Source organism: Dendrobates tinctorius, unplaced genomic scaffold (genome assembly GCF_039654945.1).
Source record: "Dendrobates tinctorius isolate UK_male_01 unplaced genomic scaffold, ASM3965494v1 ptg000342l, whole genome shotgun sequence".
NCBI classification, from domain to species: domain Eukaryota; kingdom Metazoa; phylum Chordata; class Amphibia; order Anura; family Dendrobatidae; genus Dendrobates; species Dendrobates tinctorius.
This window is the reverse complement of record NW_027362008.1, coordinates 6015460-6036602: the sequence shown is the minus strand read 5'-3', so window position 1 is coordinate 6036602 and position 21143 is coordinate 6015460. Positions and strand designations below refer to the sequence as shown.

Below are 21143 nucleotides of genomic sequence, written 5' to 3'. Positions count from 1 at the left end.
TCCCTTCCAAAGACCATACTATGGACTAGGGGGCACTCATTACTGGTGGAAGAAAGGCAACTCCGAACAGCTAAATAGGAAAAGGTTCTTTAGTTAGAGCAGTCAGACTGTGGAATGCTGACCACAGGAGGTAGTAATGGCCAACATTATAACTATAACAAGGGCCGGATGATTTTGTCACATAACATTGTGGGTTATAGATAATTTAGTGACAAAATGAACAATTGGTGGAGAAAGGTTGAACTTGATGACACTCCAGGTGTCAGTAGTGAAATGTACCCTGGCAGACATAGATTTTTCAAGTAATGGGTGATGTTGTCTGTGACATGCTGGTGTAGTGTGGGCATAGTTTTTTTTAGAGAAGTAATGGTAATGGCCATCAACTTTTGGAAACCGTCTGTATTCACCAGGCAGAAAGGCAGCATTTCAGTGGCCAAAAGAATGGAGATGGTGAAGTTCAAGCTCTTACCTTTGTCATGTGTAGGAGGAAACATTCTGTTATGTGACCACAACTGAAGGACTGAGGGCTGGCTGCTGTGCTGAGAAAGGGTGGAGTAGGGTGTACACTACAAACTGTTGGACTGTGAGTGACTTGCAGGCGGAGATGTTATGGTGGATTGAGAAAGATGTGGTTTGCTGGGTGTCTGAGATCGGTCAAAAACAGCAAGCATGTCCACTTCCTAAACAGCTGATGGTCTTTCATTCACTCCAACTGTAGCGAGTAAAAATATGGAGGTTCTGCGGCCGGAGACTGTGTGAGAACACTTGCTATGGTGACGGAGGAGGAAGAAACAGCAGATGTGATTGATGGGGCAGCCGATGGTTGGCGAGGACCGCTATTCTGCATTTTAGTGCAGTGAGATTCCCAGACTGATGCATGTTGATCACGTATGTGCTGGTTCATGCTTGTGGTAGTTCAATTATTGGAATTTTTGCCACTAATAAGTCATTTTTTGCAAAGTTGGCAGATAACATGAGTTGGGTCATCCTTTGCAGTCTCAAAAACGGACCTGGTTAGGCAACCTATATTGCCCTTGCGAACTGCAGACCAGCAACTGCTGCTGGCCACAGCAAGAGTTGTGGCTGAGGATGCATTGCTTTTCGTGGTTGCATCACTCCGTGCCTATGTAGCAATCCACAATGTAACCACTTTCACTTCTACTTCCTCTGCAGAGCTACTCAGCTGCATGCCTCTGGGCTCACACAAAGTTGGATCTTCATCCTCATCAGCATCCTCTATGTTCTCCCACTCCTCACTCTCAGAGTCATCCTCCTTCTCTTCTTACCCTAACTGCACAGTACAGTCCTCATGCACCTTAGGTATCTGAGTCTCAGCAGGATCACCTCCACTCCCCGGATGTTAACAAGGGTCTGGATTCAGCTCGTACCCAACTTGCCCCATATCCAACATGAAAAAATGTTGGACTTAGCGCAGATGCATTCCTCTTCTTGAGTCTGTGAATCTTTGGAGCAGACCTCTGATGCCCATGGAATAGAATGTGTGAACACCTCTGCAGACTCAGCCATCTGTGATTCCCCACAGTTAGTTGGGCGATTGAAGAGTTATGATGCAAGGGGAAACAGGGGTAATCTACAAAGGCGCGAGGGGTTATGACAAAGGTTATGACGCAAAGGTTATGACACAAGGGGAAACAAAGGTAATCTACAAAGGCGTACCGCTCTGCAGCTACCAAAGAAAGGGAGTCGAGTAGCCTATCCAACCAGTTACAGAAGCTGTCCGTTGTCTTTGGATAGAACAATTTTGTTCAACAGAGCTTTCAGTAACATTACTACCTACCCCACAAACACCTTGAATATCAAGTCTATTCACCCTTCCACCATGACCTCTCTTTTTCCCATTCATGTTGGATGAACCTTTCACCTCTTTTAGCCACCTGTTTCACAACCCTAGGCCAGACCTATCAGTCACATGTTACTAAATTAACAATCAGTATTTATTGGATGAGATAGTATGGCTGTACCATAAAATTAGCATGAAGGATTTAGATGATAAAATGTGGACTGATGGCGGGACAAAAGAATGAGCACAAAAGATTTCTATGTTGAAATGTGGACTGGTGGTGGGAAAAAAGAATTAGCACAATGAATTTAGATGCTGGAAGGTTGATTTGACACAGGATCCTATCTATCTGAGCTAGCTGAGAATAAACCACCTAGCTAACTATCTGACTACTTGCAGCAGCAGCCTCTCTGCGCTGTTACAGTCATGAAATGGCGCCAAAAGCACACGTCCGCTTTTTATATGAAGAGGGACATGTGACTTCAGCAGCCAATTGCACAAGTCCTTTTGTCTCGACATTGTGGATGGTTCCTGTTCGCTGATTGGCCGCCAACCTCTCCCCACATCCTCCCCTCATCAAATAGTCATCATACAGCACCATTATCTTAGCCAAAGTCCTAACAAAAGCATTAGTGGAAACGCGATCATTTACTGAACTTTGAACAAATTTGGCCAATTTTAAGGAAAATGCTTGTGAATCTGAACACGATTCCGACTGTGCGGCGTTCGTGCAAAATTTGAGATTGGTGAACATTTTCCGAATAAGTTTGTTCATCTCTACTCATAGTCATGGCAGGCCAAGGAGCAGAGGATGGGACAGACTTAGCACATAAAAGGAGATCTTATCCCAGTGCAATATTCCTACCTGAAATTCTACAGGCACAGAAACTAAAAGAAGGGCTTCGGATAGAGGTGCCTGCACAGAAGAAACACAAGGCCAATGCCCATAGAAGGGTGGAATATCGCAATTGCACGGTGCAGACACGGGACAACCACTAGATGTCACAGGGCCCTGTGACCCTGATTGGAGGCATCAGGCATGCAAATGAAGACCATAAGCAGAAGTTTTCCTCCAGGCACCGCACGACCCACAGCTTGGAGGAGCACATTATATAAAGGATTGAAAGATGATCCCTGAAGAACAAGACCTAGATATGAGTCATACAGGATGGACTATGGTAAGTATTCTAGAACCTGTATGCCCTTACTATTAGCTTAGGTGCGTGTGTAAGCAGGTAAGAGGATGCAGTAATTCAGGGATGCAGAGCAAGGGTTAACAAGAGTGTGGTTTATTTTATAGCAATAAACTCCTCGAAGGGAGATGACAGGGAGGTAACAGGGAGGTAACAGGGAGGGGAAAGAAGGTGAAAACATTGTAATTGCGATAAAACACAACAGTCTTGCTATCAAATTCAACTTATCATGACTCCGCTGTCCTTTAGTTGTGTGCGGTCTGATGAGTGTTGGAATGCCGGCAAAGGCCGACACTGCGGCTTCAGGCTTCCCCGCCCAACAAACGGTACTGCTTCTAACCGCAACGGGCAGTCACTGGTTTTGCCCGTTGAGCCCCTAGTCCATTAATCTGCAGAGACGGAGTGTGAAGCTCTACACAAGTCTCTACTCGGCATGTGCTCTGCTGCCGATAGCTGGATACACACCCCACAATACTGCTCCTGTGCTCGTTCCTCAGTGCACCCGTGCCGCGCTGCTTCGCTCGGTACTCGACTCTCTGTGCACTCACTGCTACTCGGGAGCCCTCACTGAACCCCTCCCGGGTCTCTGCTCCCCGCTTCACCTCACTTCGCAGAGCGCAGTCGGACCCTGCCTTCTCCTTCCTCTGGCGGGAACTCTCTGGCTTTTCTCCCTCTACACTCTCTCTCTTCCCCCTGCTTACCACGCCCCTTCTCTCCTGGTCATGGGTCCTGTCCGGCTCCCATTTCCTCCCTCCTGCAACACTGGACACAGCCTCGGTTGTTCTGGACCAGGCATTGCACAGGTTCCGGCAGCCCGGTCTTCCTCCTTACACCTTCAAACGGGTGACAGATTCCCTTTAAGTGGTGAAAGAAAGGAACATTTTGTATTCATCCCCCAGTGCTATTGGGCAGCAATAACAGTGCTGGGTGCAAGGGAGAAAAAGGACAAGAAAGGGCCCTTGCACAAAAGCATTATATGGGCCCTCAGATTCTCAGAGACCAACATGACTGAACAGGAAACCTGCCACTGATGGATGGGAATAACCTCGATCCTTCTCATGATCCAGCTGACATCGGTGCCAGCCGTGGTCTGTAGAGTCCACGGGAAGCTGCTCCGGCTTCATGTTATGTCAGCACGTGGCCAAATGCATGCACTCATATATAGGTGATGAGGAGGATAGCAGCGGCTTCCTAGAATGTGAAATATATGGGAGGAAACCGGAGAACCCCGAGGAAACCCCAGCAAACATGGGGCGAAGGTATAAACTGGCAGATGTCGTCCTTGGTGGGATTTGCCTACCACTGAGCCACCGTGTTTCCCTATATACTGTATAGAATAGTGCTAACCACTGATCCACTGTTCTGCTCATATGTTATACGGGTGTATACGTAAACTGAGGATTGTGTGGATTTATCTCTGTATGGCGTAGATAATAACTTCCATGTACTGCTGCACTTCCCTCTATTTCAGGATTCTGCCCAGAAAACTGGAAATTGTTTGGCACAAAATGTTTATACTTTTCTAATCACGAACAATCGTGGGAAGAGAGCCGACGAGAATGTGAGGACGAGAGGTCCCATATGGTGGTGGTACAAGAGGATGACACCACACTGAAGGTAACGCCCACAGGATCGCAGATCTGCTGAGAATTGTCCTTCATTCCTGATTGTGGATCATATGGAAAATAATAAACTGCACTTATAACATAAAGGACATGGAAGAAAGCAAAGTAATAACTAACACTGGTGACTGATATATAACACTGAGTGATATCAATAGATTATAACCGAACCCTGACTGTAATCTATAACACACAGAATAGAATTAGTGATGAGTGAGCATGCTCGTCACTATTCGTTGCTCGCTCGAGTGTCAGAATTTTTTTATATATTTTTTCCTCTTTTTCTCTGGGGCCGTTGGAGGATTTTTTTTTCTTTAATGGAGATTAAGCAATTGTCTGATCGTGTTCAGCAGCTCGCAGCTGAAGTGCGGGGAATTTCTGCCTTTCTCGCTCAATCATCTGCTGTTGAACGAAAAATCCCTACTCCTGATGTGTTTTTTGGGGATCGGTCTAAATTTTTGAATTTTAAGAATAATTGTAAACTATTTCTTGCCTTGAAGCCTAACTCATCGGGGAGCTCTGTGCAGCAGGTTAAAATTGTCATCTCCCTGCTACGCGGCGATCCCCAGGATTGGGCTTTTTCTCTGATACCCAAAGATCCTGTTCTGGCTAATGTGGACGCATTTTTTCAAGCCTTGGGGTTGTTGTATGATGAACCTAATGCTATTTATCAAGCTGAGAAAACCTTATTAGCATTGAACCAGGGTCAGGATTCTGCAGAGTTATATTGTCAAAAATTCAGAAAGTGGGCGGTCCTTACTAAATGGAATGATGATGCCCTAGCATCTCTCTTTCGTAAGGGTTTGGCATAAACCGTACAAAATGTTATGGTGGGATTTCCTGTTCCCTCTGGTCTAGACGATTCTATGTCATTAGTAGAGTTGAGCGAAACGGGTCGAAAAAATTCAAAAGTCGCCGACTTTTGGCAATGTCGGGTTTCATGAAACGAAACCCGACCCTAGGATGAGGTCGGCCACGAGGTCGGCGATATTACGTGCCAAAGTCGCAATTCAAAAGTTTGTTTTGCGCTCTTTTTCAGCCAATCAGGATCCACGGACACTGTGGGCAACGTGATGACATAGGCACGGGTCACCACCATCTTTCAGAAGGGCATGCAAGTGATTGGCTTGCTTTGGTGGGCGTCACAGGGGGTATAAAAGGGCGTGCACGCCGACCGCCATCTTACTTCTGCCGATCTTAGTATAGGGAGAGGTTGCTGCTGATTCTGTAGGGAGAGCGTTAGGCAGGGAAGAAGACAAACTGCTTCTGCTGCTAGCGATTTGGCCTGCACAACACACAAGTCACTGTGTGTGCAGTGAAAGGGGAGGCTATATTGTGGTGTATCAGTGGTGTTGGTTGTTGGGCTGCCTTTTAAGGCTTCCTGACACGCTGGCATTGCTGTTTACCCATTGCTCCGCAAACTGCTTTTTTAAAAGCAATCCAATCTCCCTTATCCTCTCGTCACTTTGGTCACAGGCAGCTGTGCCATCGAGCGTGTCACATAGCGCTCAGATATCAGTGGGCCGCACACAATCCACAAGTGTCCAGTGTCCAAAAGTGTGCGCAGAGATTCAAAATCTCCATTATCCTCTCGTCACTTTGGTCACAGGCAGCTGTGCCATCGAGCGTGTCACATAGCGCTCAGATATCAGTGGGCCGCACACAATCCACAAGTGTCCAGTGTCCAAAAGTGTACGCAGAGATTCAAAATCTCCATTATCCTCTCGTCACTTTGGTCACAGGCAGCTGTGCCATCGAGCATGTCACATAGCGCTCAGATATCAGTGGGCCGCACACAATCCACAAGTGTCCAGTGTCCAAAAGTGTACGCAGAGATTCAAAATCTCCATTATCCTCTCGTCACTTTGGTCACAGGCAGCTGTGCCATCGAGCGTGTCACATAGCGCTCAGATATCAGTGGGCCGCACACAATCCACAAGTGTCCAGTGTCCAAAAGTGTACGCAGAGATTCAAAATCTCCATTATCCTCTCGTCACTTTGGTCACAGGCAGCTGTGCCATCGAGCGTGTCACATAGCGCTCAGATATCAGTGGGCCGCACACAATCCACAAGTGTCCAGTGTCCAAAAGTGTACGCAGAGATTCAAAATCTCCATTATCCTCTCGTCACTTTGGTCACAGGCAGCTGTGCCATCGAGCGTGTCACATAGCGCTCAGATATCAGTGGGCCGCACACAATCCACAAGTGTCCAGTGTCCAAAAGTGTACGCAGAGATTCAAAATCTCCATTATCCTCTCGTCACTTTGGTCACAGGCAGCTGTGCCATCGAGCGTGTCACATAGCGCTCAGATATCAGTGGGCCGAACACAATCAACAAGTGTCCACTGTCCACAAGTGTACGCAGAGATACAAAATCTCCATTATCCTCTCGTCACTTTGGTCACAGGCAGCTGTGCCATCGAGCGTGTCACATAGCGCTCAGATATCAGTGGGCCTCACACAATCCACAAGTGTCCAGTGTCCAAAAGTGTACGCAGAGATTCAAAATCTCCATTATCCTCTCGTCACTTTGGTCACAGGCAGCTGTGCCATCGAGCGTGTCACATAGCGCTCAGATATCAGTGGGCCGCACACAATCCACAAGTGTCCAGTGTCCAAAAGTGTACGCAGAGATTCAAAATCTCCATTATCCTCTCGTCACTTTGGTCACAGGCAGCTGTGCCATCGAGCCTGTCACATAGCGCTCAGATATCAGTGGGCCGCACACAATCCACAAGTGTCCAGTGTCCACAAGTGTACGCAGAGATTCAAAATCTCCCTTATCCTCTCGTCACTTTGGTCACAGCTGTGCCATCGAGCGTGTCACATAGCGCTCAGATATCAGTGGGCCTCACACAATCTACAAGTGTCCAGTGTCCAAAAGTGTACGCAGAGATTCAAAATCTCCATTATCCTCTCGTCACTTTGGTCACAGGCAGCTGTGCCATCGAGCCTGTCACATAGCGCTCAGATATCAGTGGGCCGCACACAATCCACAAGTGTCCACTGTCCACAAGTGTACGCAGAGATTCAAAATCTCCATTTTCCTCTCGTCACTTTGGTCACAGGCAGCTGTGCCATCGAGCGTGTCACATAGCGCTCAGATATCAGTGGGCCTCACACAATCCACAAGTGTCCACTGTCCAAAAGTGTACGCAGAGATTCAAAATCTCCATTATCCTCTCGTCACTTTGGTCACAGGCAGCTGTGCCATCGAGCGTGTCACATAGCGCTCAGATATCAGTGGGCCGCACACAATCCACAAGTGTCCAGTGTCCAAAAGTGTACGCAGAGATTCAAAATCTCCATTATCCTCTCGTCACTTTGGTCACAGGCAGCTGTGCCATCGAGCCTGTCACATAGCGCTCAGATATCAGTGGGCCGCACACAATCCACAAGTGTCCAGTGTCCAAAAGTGTACGCAGAGATTCAAAATCTCCATTATCCTCTCGTCACTTTGGTCACAGGCAGCTGTGCCATCGAGCGTGTCACATAGCGCTCAGATATCAGTGGGCCGCACACAATCCACAAGTGTCCAGTGTCCAAAAGTGTACGCAGAGATTCAAAATCTCCATTATCCTCTCATCACTTTGGTCACAGGCAGCTGTGCCATCGAGCGTGTCACATAGCGCTCAGATATCAGTGGGCCGCACACAATCCACAAGTGTCCAGTGTCCAAAAGTGTACGCAGAGATTCAAAATCTCCATTATCCTCTCGTCACTTTGGTCACAGGCAGCTGTGCCATCGAGCGTGTCACATAGCGCTCAGATATCAGTGGGCCGCACACAATCCACAAGTGTCCAGTGTCCACAAGTGTACGCAGAGATTCAAAATCTCCATTATCCTCTCGTCACTTTGGTCACAGGCAGCTGTGCCATCGAGCCTGTCACATAGCGCTCAGATATCAGTGGGCCGCACACAATCCAAAAGTGTCCACTGTCCACAAGTGTGTGCAGAAATTCTAAATCTCCCCTGTCCTATAGACACCTTGTACCTTGTTTTACATTACTATATAGTTTGTTGGATTTTGTCTACATTTCTACCAAAAATGAGGAAGGCTGGTGGAAGAGGCCGTGGAATTGGGCGGGGGTTGGCAGCTGGTAATGATGGTGTTGGTGGTGGATCTGATGGTAGTGGCAAGAGCAAAATAGGACCGAATGCAGGAGGTGCTGACCCTGCGTCATCGTCTGGCTACATAAGGACTCGAACGCTTAGTTTTCTAGGAGTTGGCAAACCGCTTTTAAAGGCAGAGCATCAGGAAAAAGTTTTGTCTTACATTGCTGACTCAGCCTCCAGCTCTATCGCCTCCTCTTCTTCAGTTGTAAAAAGTAAAAGCACTGAGTCGTCATTGGAGGCTCATGTTCATGAACCACACCTTTCCTTGTGTCCTTCACCCCAACCAAGATTGAAGGATGACGCAGGTCATACTACTGATTACTCCATGGAGCTGTTTTCACATACCATGCCTGGATTATCAAGTCAAATGGTGAATTACCCAGGCCAAGATGAATCTGACATGGAGTGCACTGATGCACAGCCGCTGATGGATGATTCTGCTGGTACATTCACTCAGAGCACTACATTGTCCTCGCAGTGTACAGAGCCAGATTTTGACCCTGATGAGACTCAGGTGCCCCTTCCCGCACACTATACCACCATACACGGTGACACAGAGAAAGGTGCACATGACATAGAAGAGGAGGTGATGGATGACCCAGTTGTTGACCCAGATTGGCATCCATTGGGGGAAGAGGGTGCTGCTTCCAGTAGCTCAGATGAGGAGCATCCACAGCAGACATCGACATCGCAACAGTTGTTATCTGGCAGGCCCGGAGCACTCCAAAGACAGGTTCCAAACATCAAAAGAGTTGCTGGACAGCTTGTCCAGAGGGTCAAAAGATCACAGCGTGCTAGGCCGCAAAATGTCTGCCAAAGTAGGAAGAGTGCAGTGTGGCAGTTTTTTGAACAAAATCCTCATGATCAGGCCAAGGTTATCTGTAAGAAGTGCGCAAAGACCTTTAGCCGAGGGAAAAATCTGAAAAATTTGAATACCAGTTGCATGCTTAGACATTTAACCAGCATGCACTTGCAAGCGTGGACACAACACCAAACCTCAAGTGCCACATGTGCAACTGATCACAACGAAGGTAGTCAGCAACGCTACATTGTTTCCCTCACTGTAAGCCCACCGGTTAGCACAGCAGCAAATGTTGAGGTGTCGTTGCAAGGCCACAGCAGTCAGGGAATCCCACTGTTATATCAACGAAAGACTGATTCTAGGCCATCAGAAAGAACAACAACTCCATCACCATCATCAACCCTCTCTCAGTCCGCCCTGTCCACCGCTACTTCCACCATATGCAGCTCTCAAGTCCAGTTCACCCTCCCAGACACTATGAGTAGGTCAAGAAAGTACTCAGTCTCTCATCCGCGTACACTGGGTTTGAACGCCCACATTGCCAAACTAATCTCGTTTGAGATGATGCCCTTTCGGTTGGTGGAAAGCACAGCTTTCCGCGAACTCATGGCCTATGCAGTACCACGCTATGACCTACCCAGTCGCCACTTCTTCTCTCGCAAAGCCATCCCAGCCCTCCACCATCATGTGAAAGACCGCATTGTCCATGCACTCAAGCAGTCAGTGAGCGGAAAGGTGCACCTCACAACTGATGCATGGTCCAGTCGGCATGGCCAGGGCCGTTACGTGTCCATCACTGCGCACTGGGTTAATGTGGTGGATGCAGGGTCCACAGGGGACAGCGGTGGTGGGACAGTGCTGCCTAGCCCACGGTATAGGAAACAGTTGGCTGTAGGCGTTCGACCCTCCTCCTCCTCCTCCAGAAGCGACAGCTCGTCCACAGAGCGCAGTCGTACGAGCACTCCATCTGCAGCTGCCACTGTTGCACACGATGTGTCCCCCTATCGAGCAGCTAGTGGAAAGCGTCAGCAGGCTGTGTTGCAGATGATGTGTTTGGGCGACAGACACACCGCCGAGGTGCTGGCCGAGTACTTGAAGCGACAAACTGAGTCATGGCTGGGCAGTGTACATTTTGAGGCAGGCAAGGTAGTTAGTGATAACGGCCGTAATTTTGTGGCAGCCATAGCCCTTTCAAAACTCAGCCACATACCTTGCTTGGCTCACACCTTGAACCTGGTGGTGCAGTGCTTCCTCAAAAATTATCCGGAGTTAACAGCCCTGCTCCAGAAGGTGCGAAGACTGTGCGCGCACATCCGCCGGTCGCCTGTACACTCCGTTCGTATGCAGAAGCTGCAACGATTGCTCCACCTTCCCAACCACCGCCTCATTATCGACATTGCAACAAGGTGGAACTCCACCCTGCACATGGTGGAGCGGCTGTGCGAGCAGAGGTAGGCCATAATGCATTTGTGGGAGGATACACGGCCAGGCACTTTGAGAGCAGACATGGAGTTGACAGGCGTGCAGTGGTCGAAGCTGAAAGACCTTTGTAAAGTCCTTCAGTGTTTTGAGGAATGCACACGGCTGGTAAGCGCAGACAACGCCATCCTAAGCATGAGCATCCCACTTATGCATCTGCTCATGCAAACTTTGACGCACCTTAAGGAGCAGGCGTCTGCAGCCATTGTTGATGAGGAGGAAGAGGAGGAGGGAATCCTTGATGACATTCAGCCATTGTCTGCTCAGGGACCTCTCCTGGACGAGGTGGAGGAAGAAGAGGAGGAGGAGGAGGATGATGATGGGGATGATTACTTAGGGGAGGAGGATGCATCTCGTGGGGCAAGTGAAAATGTTGGCGTGGCAAGGTCTGGTACAGGGTTTGTGCGTGACTGGAGGGATGTGGATTTGCCAGAAAGTGCTCCTCCACCCAGCACTCTCAGTGCATCATTGACACCGGGAACATTGGCCCACATGTCAGATTATGCCTTGCGGATCCTAAAAAGGGACCCCCGCATTGCCAAAATGATGAACGATGACGACTACTGGTTGGCCAGCATCCTGGATCCACGCTATAAAGGCAAATTACAAAACATCATGCCACAGGAGAACCTTGACCTAATATTGGCTAATAAACAAGCAACTCTGGTAAATCGGTTGCTTGAGGCATTCCCAGCACACAGCAGCGGTGATGGTTCTCACACGAGCCGTACGGGCCGGGGGCAGCTTGGCAGAGGTGTTCGTGGTGCACACAGCAGAAGTGGCTTTGGAGACAGGGGTTTCATGACAATGTTGTGGACTGATTTTTCAAGTACCGCTCACACAACTGGTAATACTGCATCGATGGAAAGTGACAGGAGACAGCAGTTGTCAACTATGGTTACAAACTACTTTTCCTCCCATATCGATGTTCTCCCACACAGGTCATTCCCCTTTGACTATTGGGCCGCTAAACTGGACACCTGGCCTGAATTGGCACAATATGCCTTACAGGAGCTCGCTTGCCCAGCTGCAAGTGTGCTAACGGAAAGAGTCTTCAGTGCAGCTGGATCAATCCTGACAGAAAAAAGGACCCGTCTGTCAACCCAAAATGTGGATGATCTAACCTTCATTAAAATGAACCACGCATGGGTTTCCAAGGATTTTGTCCCACCTTCCCCTGATGACACATAGGGTGACAGAAAAATGGCTTGCTTTGGTCCACCTCTTCCTGGTACTTCACCTATTTCGCCTTTTGCATCAGCTGAATGTCCAACATCAACATATGCCACTTTCTAAAACTCCCTAACTGCGCTGCCTCCCCCCCCATGGCCGGGGTCACCACCTACCGCACGACACCGTGCGAGTGCCGTTGCCCTGGACAGGTGGGTAGGCCGACTCTTGGGCGCGGGCACTGGCACAGGGTCCCTCATAGTGCAATCAAGTGTCTCTGACGGTGGTGGTGCACACCCGCCGTCAGACACACCGCTGTACTATGAGGGGCCCAGTGCCAGTACCGACGCCCACGAGTGGGCCCCCCTTGCTTGGCCAGGGCCCCAGCATTTGCAATCTTTACCTCTCCCTGCTCCTCCGCTGTGTAATCTGGGCCGTCAAATCCATACTGTGCCTGACACCGTCTGAGCCTGCCTCTTGAGACATATATTTTGAATGTGTACGCTATCCATACATGTTATCCAGGGATACGGTACCCTTTCTAACCTTTGTGCAATGACGTGCAATCCATACTGGGCCTAACACCGTCTGAGCCTGCCTCATGCTGTATAGACATATATTTTGAATGTGTACGCTATCCATACATGTTATCCGGGGATACGGTACCCCTTCTAACCTTTGTGCAAGGACGTGCAATCCATACTGGGCCTAACACCGTCTGAGCCTGCCTCATGCTGTATAGACATATATTTTGAATGTGTACGCTATCCATACATGTTATCCGGGGATACGGTACCCCTTCTAACCTTTGTGCAATGACGTGCAATCCATACTGGGCCTAACACCATCTGAGCCTGCCTCATGCTGTATAGACATATATTTTGAATGTGTACGCTATCCATACATGTTATCCGGGGATACGGTACCCCTTCTAACCTTTGTGCAATGACGTGCAATCCATACTGGGCCTAACACCGTCTGAGCCTGCCTCATGCTGTATAGACATATATTTTGAATGTGTACGCTATCCATACATGTTATCCAGGGATACGGTACCCTTTCTAACCTTTGTGCAATCACGTGCAATCCATACTGGGCCTAACACCGTCTGAGCCTGCCTCATGCTGTATAGACATATATTTTGAATGTGTACGCTATCCATACATGTTATCCAGGGATACGGTACCCTTCTAACCTTTGTGCAATGACGTGCAATCCATACTGGGCCTAACACCGTCTGAGCCTGCCTCATGCTGTATAGACATATATTTTGAATGTGTACGCTATCCATACATGTTATCCGGGGATACGGTACCCCTTCTAACCTTTGTGCAATGACGTGCAATCCATACTGGGCCTAACACCGTCTGAGCCTGCCTCATGCTGTATAGACATACAGTATATTTTGAATGTGTACGCTATCCATACATGTTATCCGGGGATACGGTACCCCTTCTAACCTTTGTGCAATGACGTGCAATCCATACTGGGCCTAACACCGTCTGAGCCTGCCTCATGCTGTATAGACATATATTTTGAATGTGTACGCTATCCATACATGTTATCCGGGGATACGGTACCCCTTCTAACCTTTGTGCAATGACGTGCAATCCATACTGGGCCTAACACCGTCTGAGCCTGCCTCATGCTGTATAGACATATATTTTGAATGTGTACGCTATCCATACATGTTATCCGGGGATACGGTACCCTTTCTAACCTTTGTGCAATGACGTGCAATCCATACTGGGCCTAACACCGTCTGAGCCTGCCTCATGCTGTATAGACATATATTTTGAATGTGTACGCTATCCATACATGTTATCCGGGGATACGGTACCCCTTCTAACCTTTGTGCAATGACGTGCAATCCATACTGGGCCTAACACCGTCTGAGCCTGCCTCATGCTGTATAGACATATATTTTGAATGTGTACGCTATCCATACATGTTATCCGGGGATACGGTACCCTTTCTAACCTTTGTGCAATGACGTGCAATCCATACTGGGCCTAACACCGTCTGAGCCTGCCTCATGCTGTATAGACATATATTTTGAATGTGTACGCTATCCATACATGTTATCCGGGGATACGGTACCCCTTCTAACCTTTGTGCAATGACGTGCAATCCATACTGGGCCTAACACCGTCTGAGCCTGCCTCATGCTGTATAGACATATATTTTGAATGTGTACGCTATCCATACATGTTATCCAGGGATACGGTACCCTTTCTAACCTTTGTGCAATCACGTGCAATCCATACTGGGCGTGAGAACGGCTGGCGAGCTGTTAAGCAAGCTACAGCACCTGTCCAGACAAGTACAGGGATTCCCTAGCGAGGAGACTTATTTGATTGTTTTCTATGTTGGGACAGCAATTTTTGGGGAGCACTATACTCTGGAGAATGATAGATGGGGCCCACCATACACTGGAACATTCCAAAGGTGGACATCAGACACTGGAGCAGCATTTACAGGGCCCATTATACACTAGAGCATTAGAAATGGGGCCCATTATGTTTGGAGCATTATTTGGGCCCATAAGACAGTGGAGCTTCATCCATGGGGACCAACATATACTGTAGCATTATGTGGAGCTCATCATATACTGTTTCAAACATTATATGGGACCAATGATTTTGTATGGAGAAATAGATGGGCCTCGTCATGAGATGTAAAAAGTGAGGTATTTTTCATTATACTATACCGCTATTTCTCTGCCGTATCGGAGCATGATGAGTTGTGGTATGTGTTAAAGGGGCGCTCTTTCGCCCAGGGCACATGAAAACCTGCAGCCAGCCCTCCCCCCCCCACAAATTTAGCCAAATATCCCCCATTTTTCAGTGCGTAACTTGTATTATGAAGTTAATTAAGGTTGACAAGCTTAAGTAAGAAGAATTGATGCTTTTGGCATTCAAATGGGCACTGTAGGTGTGTTTCCTGTCCTCCTCTCACTGCCGACTTTTATTCCCCATTGACTTACATTGGGTTTCGTGTTTCGGGACGACCCCGACTTTTCCCTATAATCGGACGATCTTGCTCGACCCGACTTTTGGAAAAGTCGGGTTTCACGAAACGAAACGCGACCCTAAAAAACCAAAAGTCGCTCAACTCTAGTCATTAGCCATTCAAGTTGATCAGCGTTTACGTGAACGTAAAACTACACGAGAGGCGTCGCCGCCTTTTGAACGAACGTCTGAACCCATGCAATGTGATAGGGTTTCGTCTAGGGCACAACGTCAGGAGTTTAGAAGGCGTAATAAGCTGTGTTTTTTCTGTGGAGATGCCTCTCATGCTATTTCTGTCTGCCCTAAATGAGAAAAATGTTTTGCTCACACATTTGCCGTAGGCAGAGTACAGCCTAAGTTCCTTTTGGCAATTACTCTGATCTGCTCCTTGTCTACATTTTCCGCTAAGGCTTTTGCAGATTCAGGAGCAGCTTTGAATCTGATGGATTTAGACTTTGCTAACTGTTGTGGTTTTCCCATGATACCCCTGCGGACTCTTATCCCTTTGAGAGGTATTGATGCTACTCCTTTGGCAGAGAATAAACCCCAGTTTTGGACCCAGGTAATAATGCGGGTCGCCCCGGACCACCAAGAAAATGGTAAATTTTTGGTGTTGCACAATTTGCATGATACTATTGTTCTGGGTTTTCCCTGGTTGCAAACTCATAATCCTGTTTTAGATTGGAAATCTGTGTGGTGAGTTGGGGTTGTCAGTGTGTTCTTAGTGACACTCCTGTTTTCTCCACCTCTCCTCAGTCTCATGATATTCCTGATTATTTGGCTGATTTTTCTGATGTATTTAGTGAGAGTAAGTCGGCGTCTTTGCCTCTTCATAGGAGTTATGACTGTGCAATTAATGCCGGGTGTAAATTTCTCAAGGGTCGGCTTTTCAACTTATCGGTACCCAAACATGATGCTATGCGATCTTATATCAAGGAGTCATTGGAGAAGGGTCATATTAGACCTTCCTCTTCACCTTTAGGTGCTGTTTTTTTTGTGGCCAAGAAAGATGGTTCATTAAGGCCTTGTATTGACTATCGTTCCCTTAACAAAATCACTGTTAAATATCAGTACCCGTTACCCCTGATGTCTGATCTATTTTCCAGAGTTAAAAGTGCCTGCTGGTTTACCAAGCTTGACCTCAGGGGGGCGTATAATCTTATTCGCATCAAGCACGGGGATGAATGGAAGACGGCGTTTAACACTCCGGAGGGACATTTTGAGTACCTGGTGATGCCTTTTGGGCTCACTAATGCCCCTTCTGTCTTCCAATCTTTTGTGGATAAGTTTTTGATCATTTATCTGGATGATATTTTGATCTTTTCCAGTGATTGGGATTCTCATGTGGAACATATCCGGACTGTGTTCCGGATTCTGAGGGAAAATACTCTGTATGTTAAGGGATCGAAGTGCCTCTTTGGTGTACAGAGGATTTCAATTTTGGGATTCATTTTGTCCCCGTCGACTATTGAAATGGACCCGGCCAAGGTACAGGCCATTTATGATTGGGTTCAGCCTACTTCTTTGAAGGCTCTCCAGAAGTTTTTGGGTTTTGCTAATTTCTACCGTAAATGTATAAGTAATTTTTCTGGTATTGTCAAACCACTGACTGATCTGACCAAAAAGGGATCTGATGTGGTGAATTGGTCTCCAGAGGCAGTCTTGGCATTTCAGGAGCTTAAGCGGAGATTCACTTCTGCTCCAGTTCTACGGCAACCTGATGTCTCACTCCCATTTCAGGTGGAGGTAGATGCTTCTGAGATTGATGCAGGAGCCGTTTTGTCCCAAAAAGACACTGTGACTTCTAAGATGAATCCCTGTGACTTCTTTTCTTGAAAATTCTCCCCATCTGAACGTAACTATGACGTGGGGAATCTGGAGTTGTTGGCCATGAAATGGGCATTTGAAGAGTGGAGACATTGGTTGGAAGGAGCTAGACATGAAGTTGTGGTCCTCACTGACCACAAGAATTTGATTTATCTTGAATCAGCCAAACGCTTGAATCCTAGACAGGCTAGGTGGGCCTTGTTTTTCATGCGTTTTAATTTTGTGGTCTCTTTTTTCTTTCGGGCACTAAAAATGTTAAGGCGGACGCCTTTCTAGGAGTTTCCATGCGGATTCTCTTATTGTGACCGAGCCTACTACCATTCTAAATGAGGGTGTAGTTCTTTCCGCCATCTCACCCGATTTGAGACGTGCCCTGGAGGAATTTCAGGAGGACAAACCTGAACGTTGCCCTATGGGAAAATTGTATGTTCCTGACCAGTGGAGGAAGAGAGTAATGTCTGAAATTCATTGCTCCGCTTTGGCTGGTCATCCAGGTATTTTTGTTACCAGAGATTTGGTGAGTCAGTCTTTTTGGTGGCCTGCCTTATCTCGTGATGTCAGGAATTTTGTGCAGTCCTGTGGGACTTGTTCTCGGTCCAAACCCTGTTCTCGTTCTAGTGGGTTGTTGATGCCCCTGCCGGTGCCCAAGAGGCCATGGACCCATATGTCAATGTATTTTATTTCCGATCTTCCTGTCTCTCAGAGAATGACTGTTATCTGGGTGATTTGTGATAGATTTTCTAAGATGATCCATCTTGTACCACTCCCAAATTTGCCATCTTCTTCTGAGTTGGTGCCCTTGTTTTTACAACAGGTGGTTCGGTTGCACCGGTTTCCTGAGAACATTGTGTTGGACAGAGGAGTCCAGTTTGTTTCCAGATTTTGGAGAGCTTTTTGTTCCAAACTGGGAATTCAGTTATCTTTCTCCTCTGCATTTCATGCTCAGACCAATGGGCAGACTGAGAGAACAAACCAGACTTTGGAGTCCTATTTGAGATGTTTTATATCTGCTGATCAGGATGACTGGGTCTCATTTTTACCCTTGGCAAAACAAACAATACAGCTAGTTCTGCCACTTTGATGTCGCCCTTTTTCTGTAACTTTGGGTTTCATCCTCGATTTTCTTCAGGGCAAGTGGAATCTTCGACCTGCCCAAGTGTGAACACTGTGGTAGAGAGAATGCAGCAGATTTGGGACCAAGTGGTGGATAAGTTGTCCCTCGCTCAGGAAAAAGCCCAACGGTTTTCCAACCGGCATAGGACCATTGGTCCCCTGTTTAAAGTGGGTGATATGGTTTGGTTGTCGTCAAAGAATATTCCTATGAAGGTTGCGTCTCCAAAGTTCAAGCCAAGATTCATTGGACCTTATAAGATTTTGGAGATTCTTAATCCTGTTTCTTTTCGATTGTCTCTTCCAGTTACGTTTAAGATCCATAACGTGTTTCATAAATCTCTGTTGAAGAGGTTGGTGGAGCCAGTAGTTCCTATGGTGGTGTCTCCTCACCCTGTATTGGTTAAAGGCAATGTGGAATATGAGGTAGAGAAAATATTGGATTCTCGTTGGCTAGACGGAGACTACAGTACTTGGTCAAATGGAAGGGTTATTGCCTGGAGGATAATTCTTGGGTCTCTGCTTCTGACATTCATGCCGATAGATTGGTTCATGCTTTTCACCGGGCCCATCCTGATCGGCCTGGTGGCGTGGATGAGGGTTCGGTGACCCCTCCTCAAGGGGGGTACTGTTGTGAATTCGCTTTCTGGCCTACCTATGGTTACTACTGAAGGTAGTGGAGCTGGTCAAATTGACAGAGGGGTTGCGAGTTCTCTTTCTAGGCTCCCTCTGGTGGTGACTAGAAGTAATGGAGCTGATCTGATTAACAGAGGCTTGCCCCCTGATAATGAGGATGACGATTGGAGATCTGGGGTTTCAGACTGGATTTAAGACAGCCGACTCCCTCTATCCCTGTTGGTGATTTTTCCTGCCTCTTGAGGTCTTAGTTTCCAGCTCAGTCCCTGCATGCTCAACTAAGTGTTCTTTTGCTATTGTTCACATTTGATCTGGTTTTGTCTATTTCAGTTTTGTGTGGGTCAGCCAGCTCCGGCTGGGGCTGTGCACCATCCATATGTTACTGCTTGTGCCAGTTTGTTTTTGTCCCTTATTAGATTGGCCTCCTTTTGCTCTCCTTTCAGAATATACCAGAGTGCTGATATAGTGGGCGAAGTCGTGCGACTTCAGTATTTTTCTATCATACATGTTGGGACTTTTTTGCAGAATTTTTTGCGTGATTGCAGACAGTGTCTTTCCTTTCCTGTCTTGTCAGTGTGGGCCCCATCGTTTGCTCAGTCTATTTTTCTACCTGCGTTTGTGTTTGCATCTTGTCTTACCGACAATATATGTTTGGAGGCTATCTATTCCTTTGGGGTCTGCTCTGGGGCAGTTTAGATTTCCCCTTTCTTGCTTTAGGCTTAGTTAGCGCTCCAGCTGTGCCGAGGCATCTAGGATCATTGTAGGCACGCTCCACGGCTACTGCTAGTTGTGTGGATAGCATAATGGGTCTGCAATCCGCTTAGTTACCAACCTCTCTGGTTTTCAGTGGCTTAGTTTGGTCTTGCTCTCTTCCTCGGTTACCCAATCATAACAGCATGGTGCACCAACTATTACAGATCATTATATTCTTTCAAAAGGCAAAACAATACAATAAAGTACAGTATGCTGCTACTCTAACTATAGTCTGACTGGCCGCTGCTACTCTGGCCGCAGGGCTACCATGCTCTGTGTATTGCAGCCTATCTTAAGCCCTAAACATGTGCGCACACGGGGTTAACACTCATGGTAAAGTTGGTGTCTCAGTTCCTTCCTGGGGGCGCCCTGCAGTTCTCTGCAAGATGATGGGATGTCCTCCCTCGCAGCTCTGTGCAACATGGTCCTGCCCTTGTGTGAAGATTCCAAGCCTGTTCCTAGAAACGGTGAACTCCCTGTTCTGAATTCCTTCCTTGTAGATTTTCGTGGCTCCTCGCAGCATCACAGGAAAACCACCTTCGTTATCCCCAGAAAGGTATACACAATCCACAAGTTCAGTCAGTTACAAGCTGCACGTTTTTCTCCTTACGTCAGTCTCCTGCAGACTCCCAGCTCCAAACACTCACTGGGAAAACAGCCCCTCCTCTCTCCATAGCTGGAAGAGCAAACCAAAGCAGTCTTTTGAAGGGTAGAATAGAATGTACCATCGTATCAGGCAAGGGGGTGCTGTCTCTTAAAGGAGCTGCATGTCTCTGCTGTCCATAGCAATGTCAGCCCCTTACATGCCTCCCTACTTAAAGATGGTCGCCCTCAGTCATCACAGCATCAAGGTTGCAGTGAAATTAAGAAACTTGCAAAGCGGGAACAGCACCTATAGAGGAGGCAACAAAATCGGTAAAACAGACAGTGAACACTGTTCTACGTATCAGACTGGTGGAACCCCTGCAGTAGACCACTGGGATCTCTGGAGCTCTTGACTATCTTCCAGAGGAACACTTGCTGCAGGAGTTATAATAGGTTCTTTTCGGGATTTGTTGTCACGTGGTGGTAGTGGTACATCCAGAAGATTACCTTCTCTGTGCGCCTGAGGACCCCCCATGGTGTCAGGACCGTCCACCATTCATCATTGATTTCATTAGCAGGCAAGACAGGTTCAGGAAGTGGGGCAGCGCCTTCGGGCAGCAATGGTACAGAACGGGCCTTAGACCAGCATGGCCGCAGCTTATTTCTGTGGAGCACTCTGGGGGCAGATGCCCCATTCACAACCTGCACCTTGTAGACCGGACTGTCAGCATACACTCACTTGATGACTTTGTAAGGCTGTACTTCCCATCTCTCGCTTAGTTTATCCTTGGTGCGTTTCTCCCTGACTAATACTTGGTCCACGGGCAGAAGCGGTATCTCTTGAATCGGTTTACGGCCCGTATGTTCTTTGTCCTGTAGCTGCTGACTCACCAACAGTCGAATTGTATGCAGTCGTTTCCGATGTTCTTTCACCCATGAAGTGACGCTTCACTCCACCAGCTCCTCTGGCTGTTCCAACTTCAATTCAATGATCTCTCGTCCAGCTCTTCCAAACAGCAGCAGATAGGGGGTGTAAC

The 21143-nt window shown here is 47.6% G+C and overlaps 1 protein-coding gene across 1 annotated transcript in view; it reads left to right on the top strand.

Moving 5' to 3' along the window:
* Positions 1–21143, top strand: part of LOC141074888 (C-type lectin domain family 12 member B-like) — a 209760-nt gene that overhangs the window by 64259 nt on the left and 124358 nt on the right. The window contains exon 5 of the mRNA XM_073562196.1: positions 4466–4611. Coding sequence (XP_073418297.1) covers positions 4466–4611 — 146 coding nt within the window. The remainder of the gene's footprint in view (positions 1–4465; positions 4612–21143) is intronic.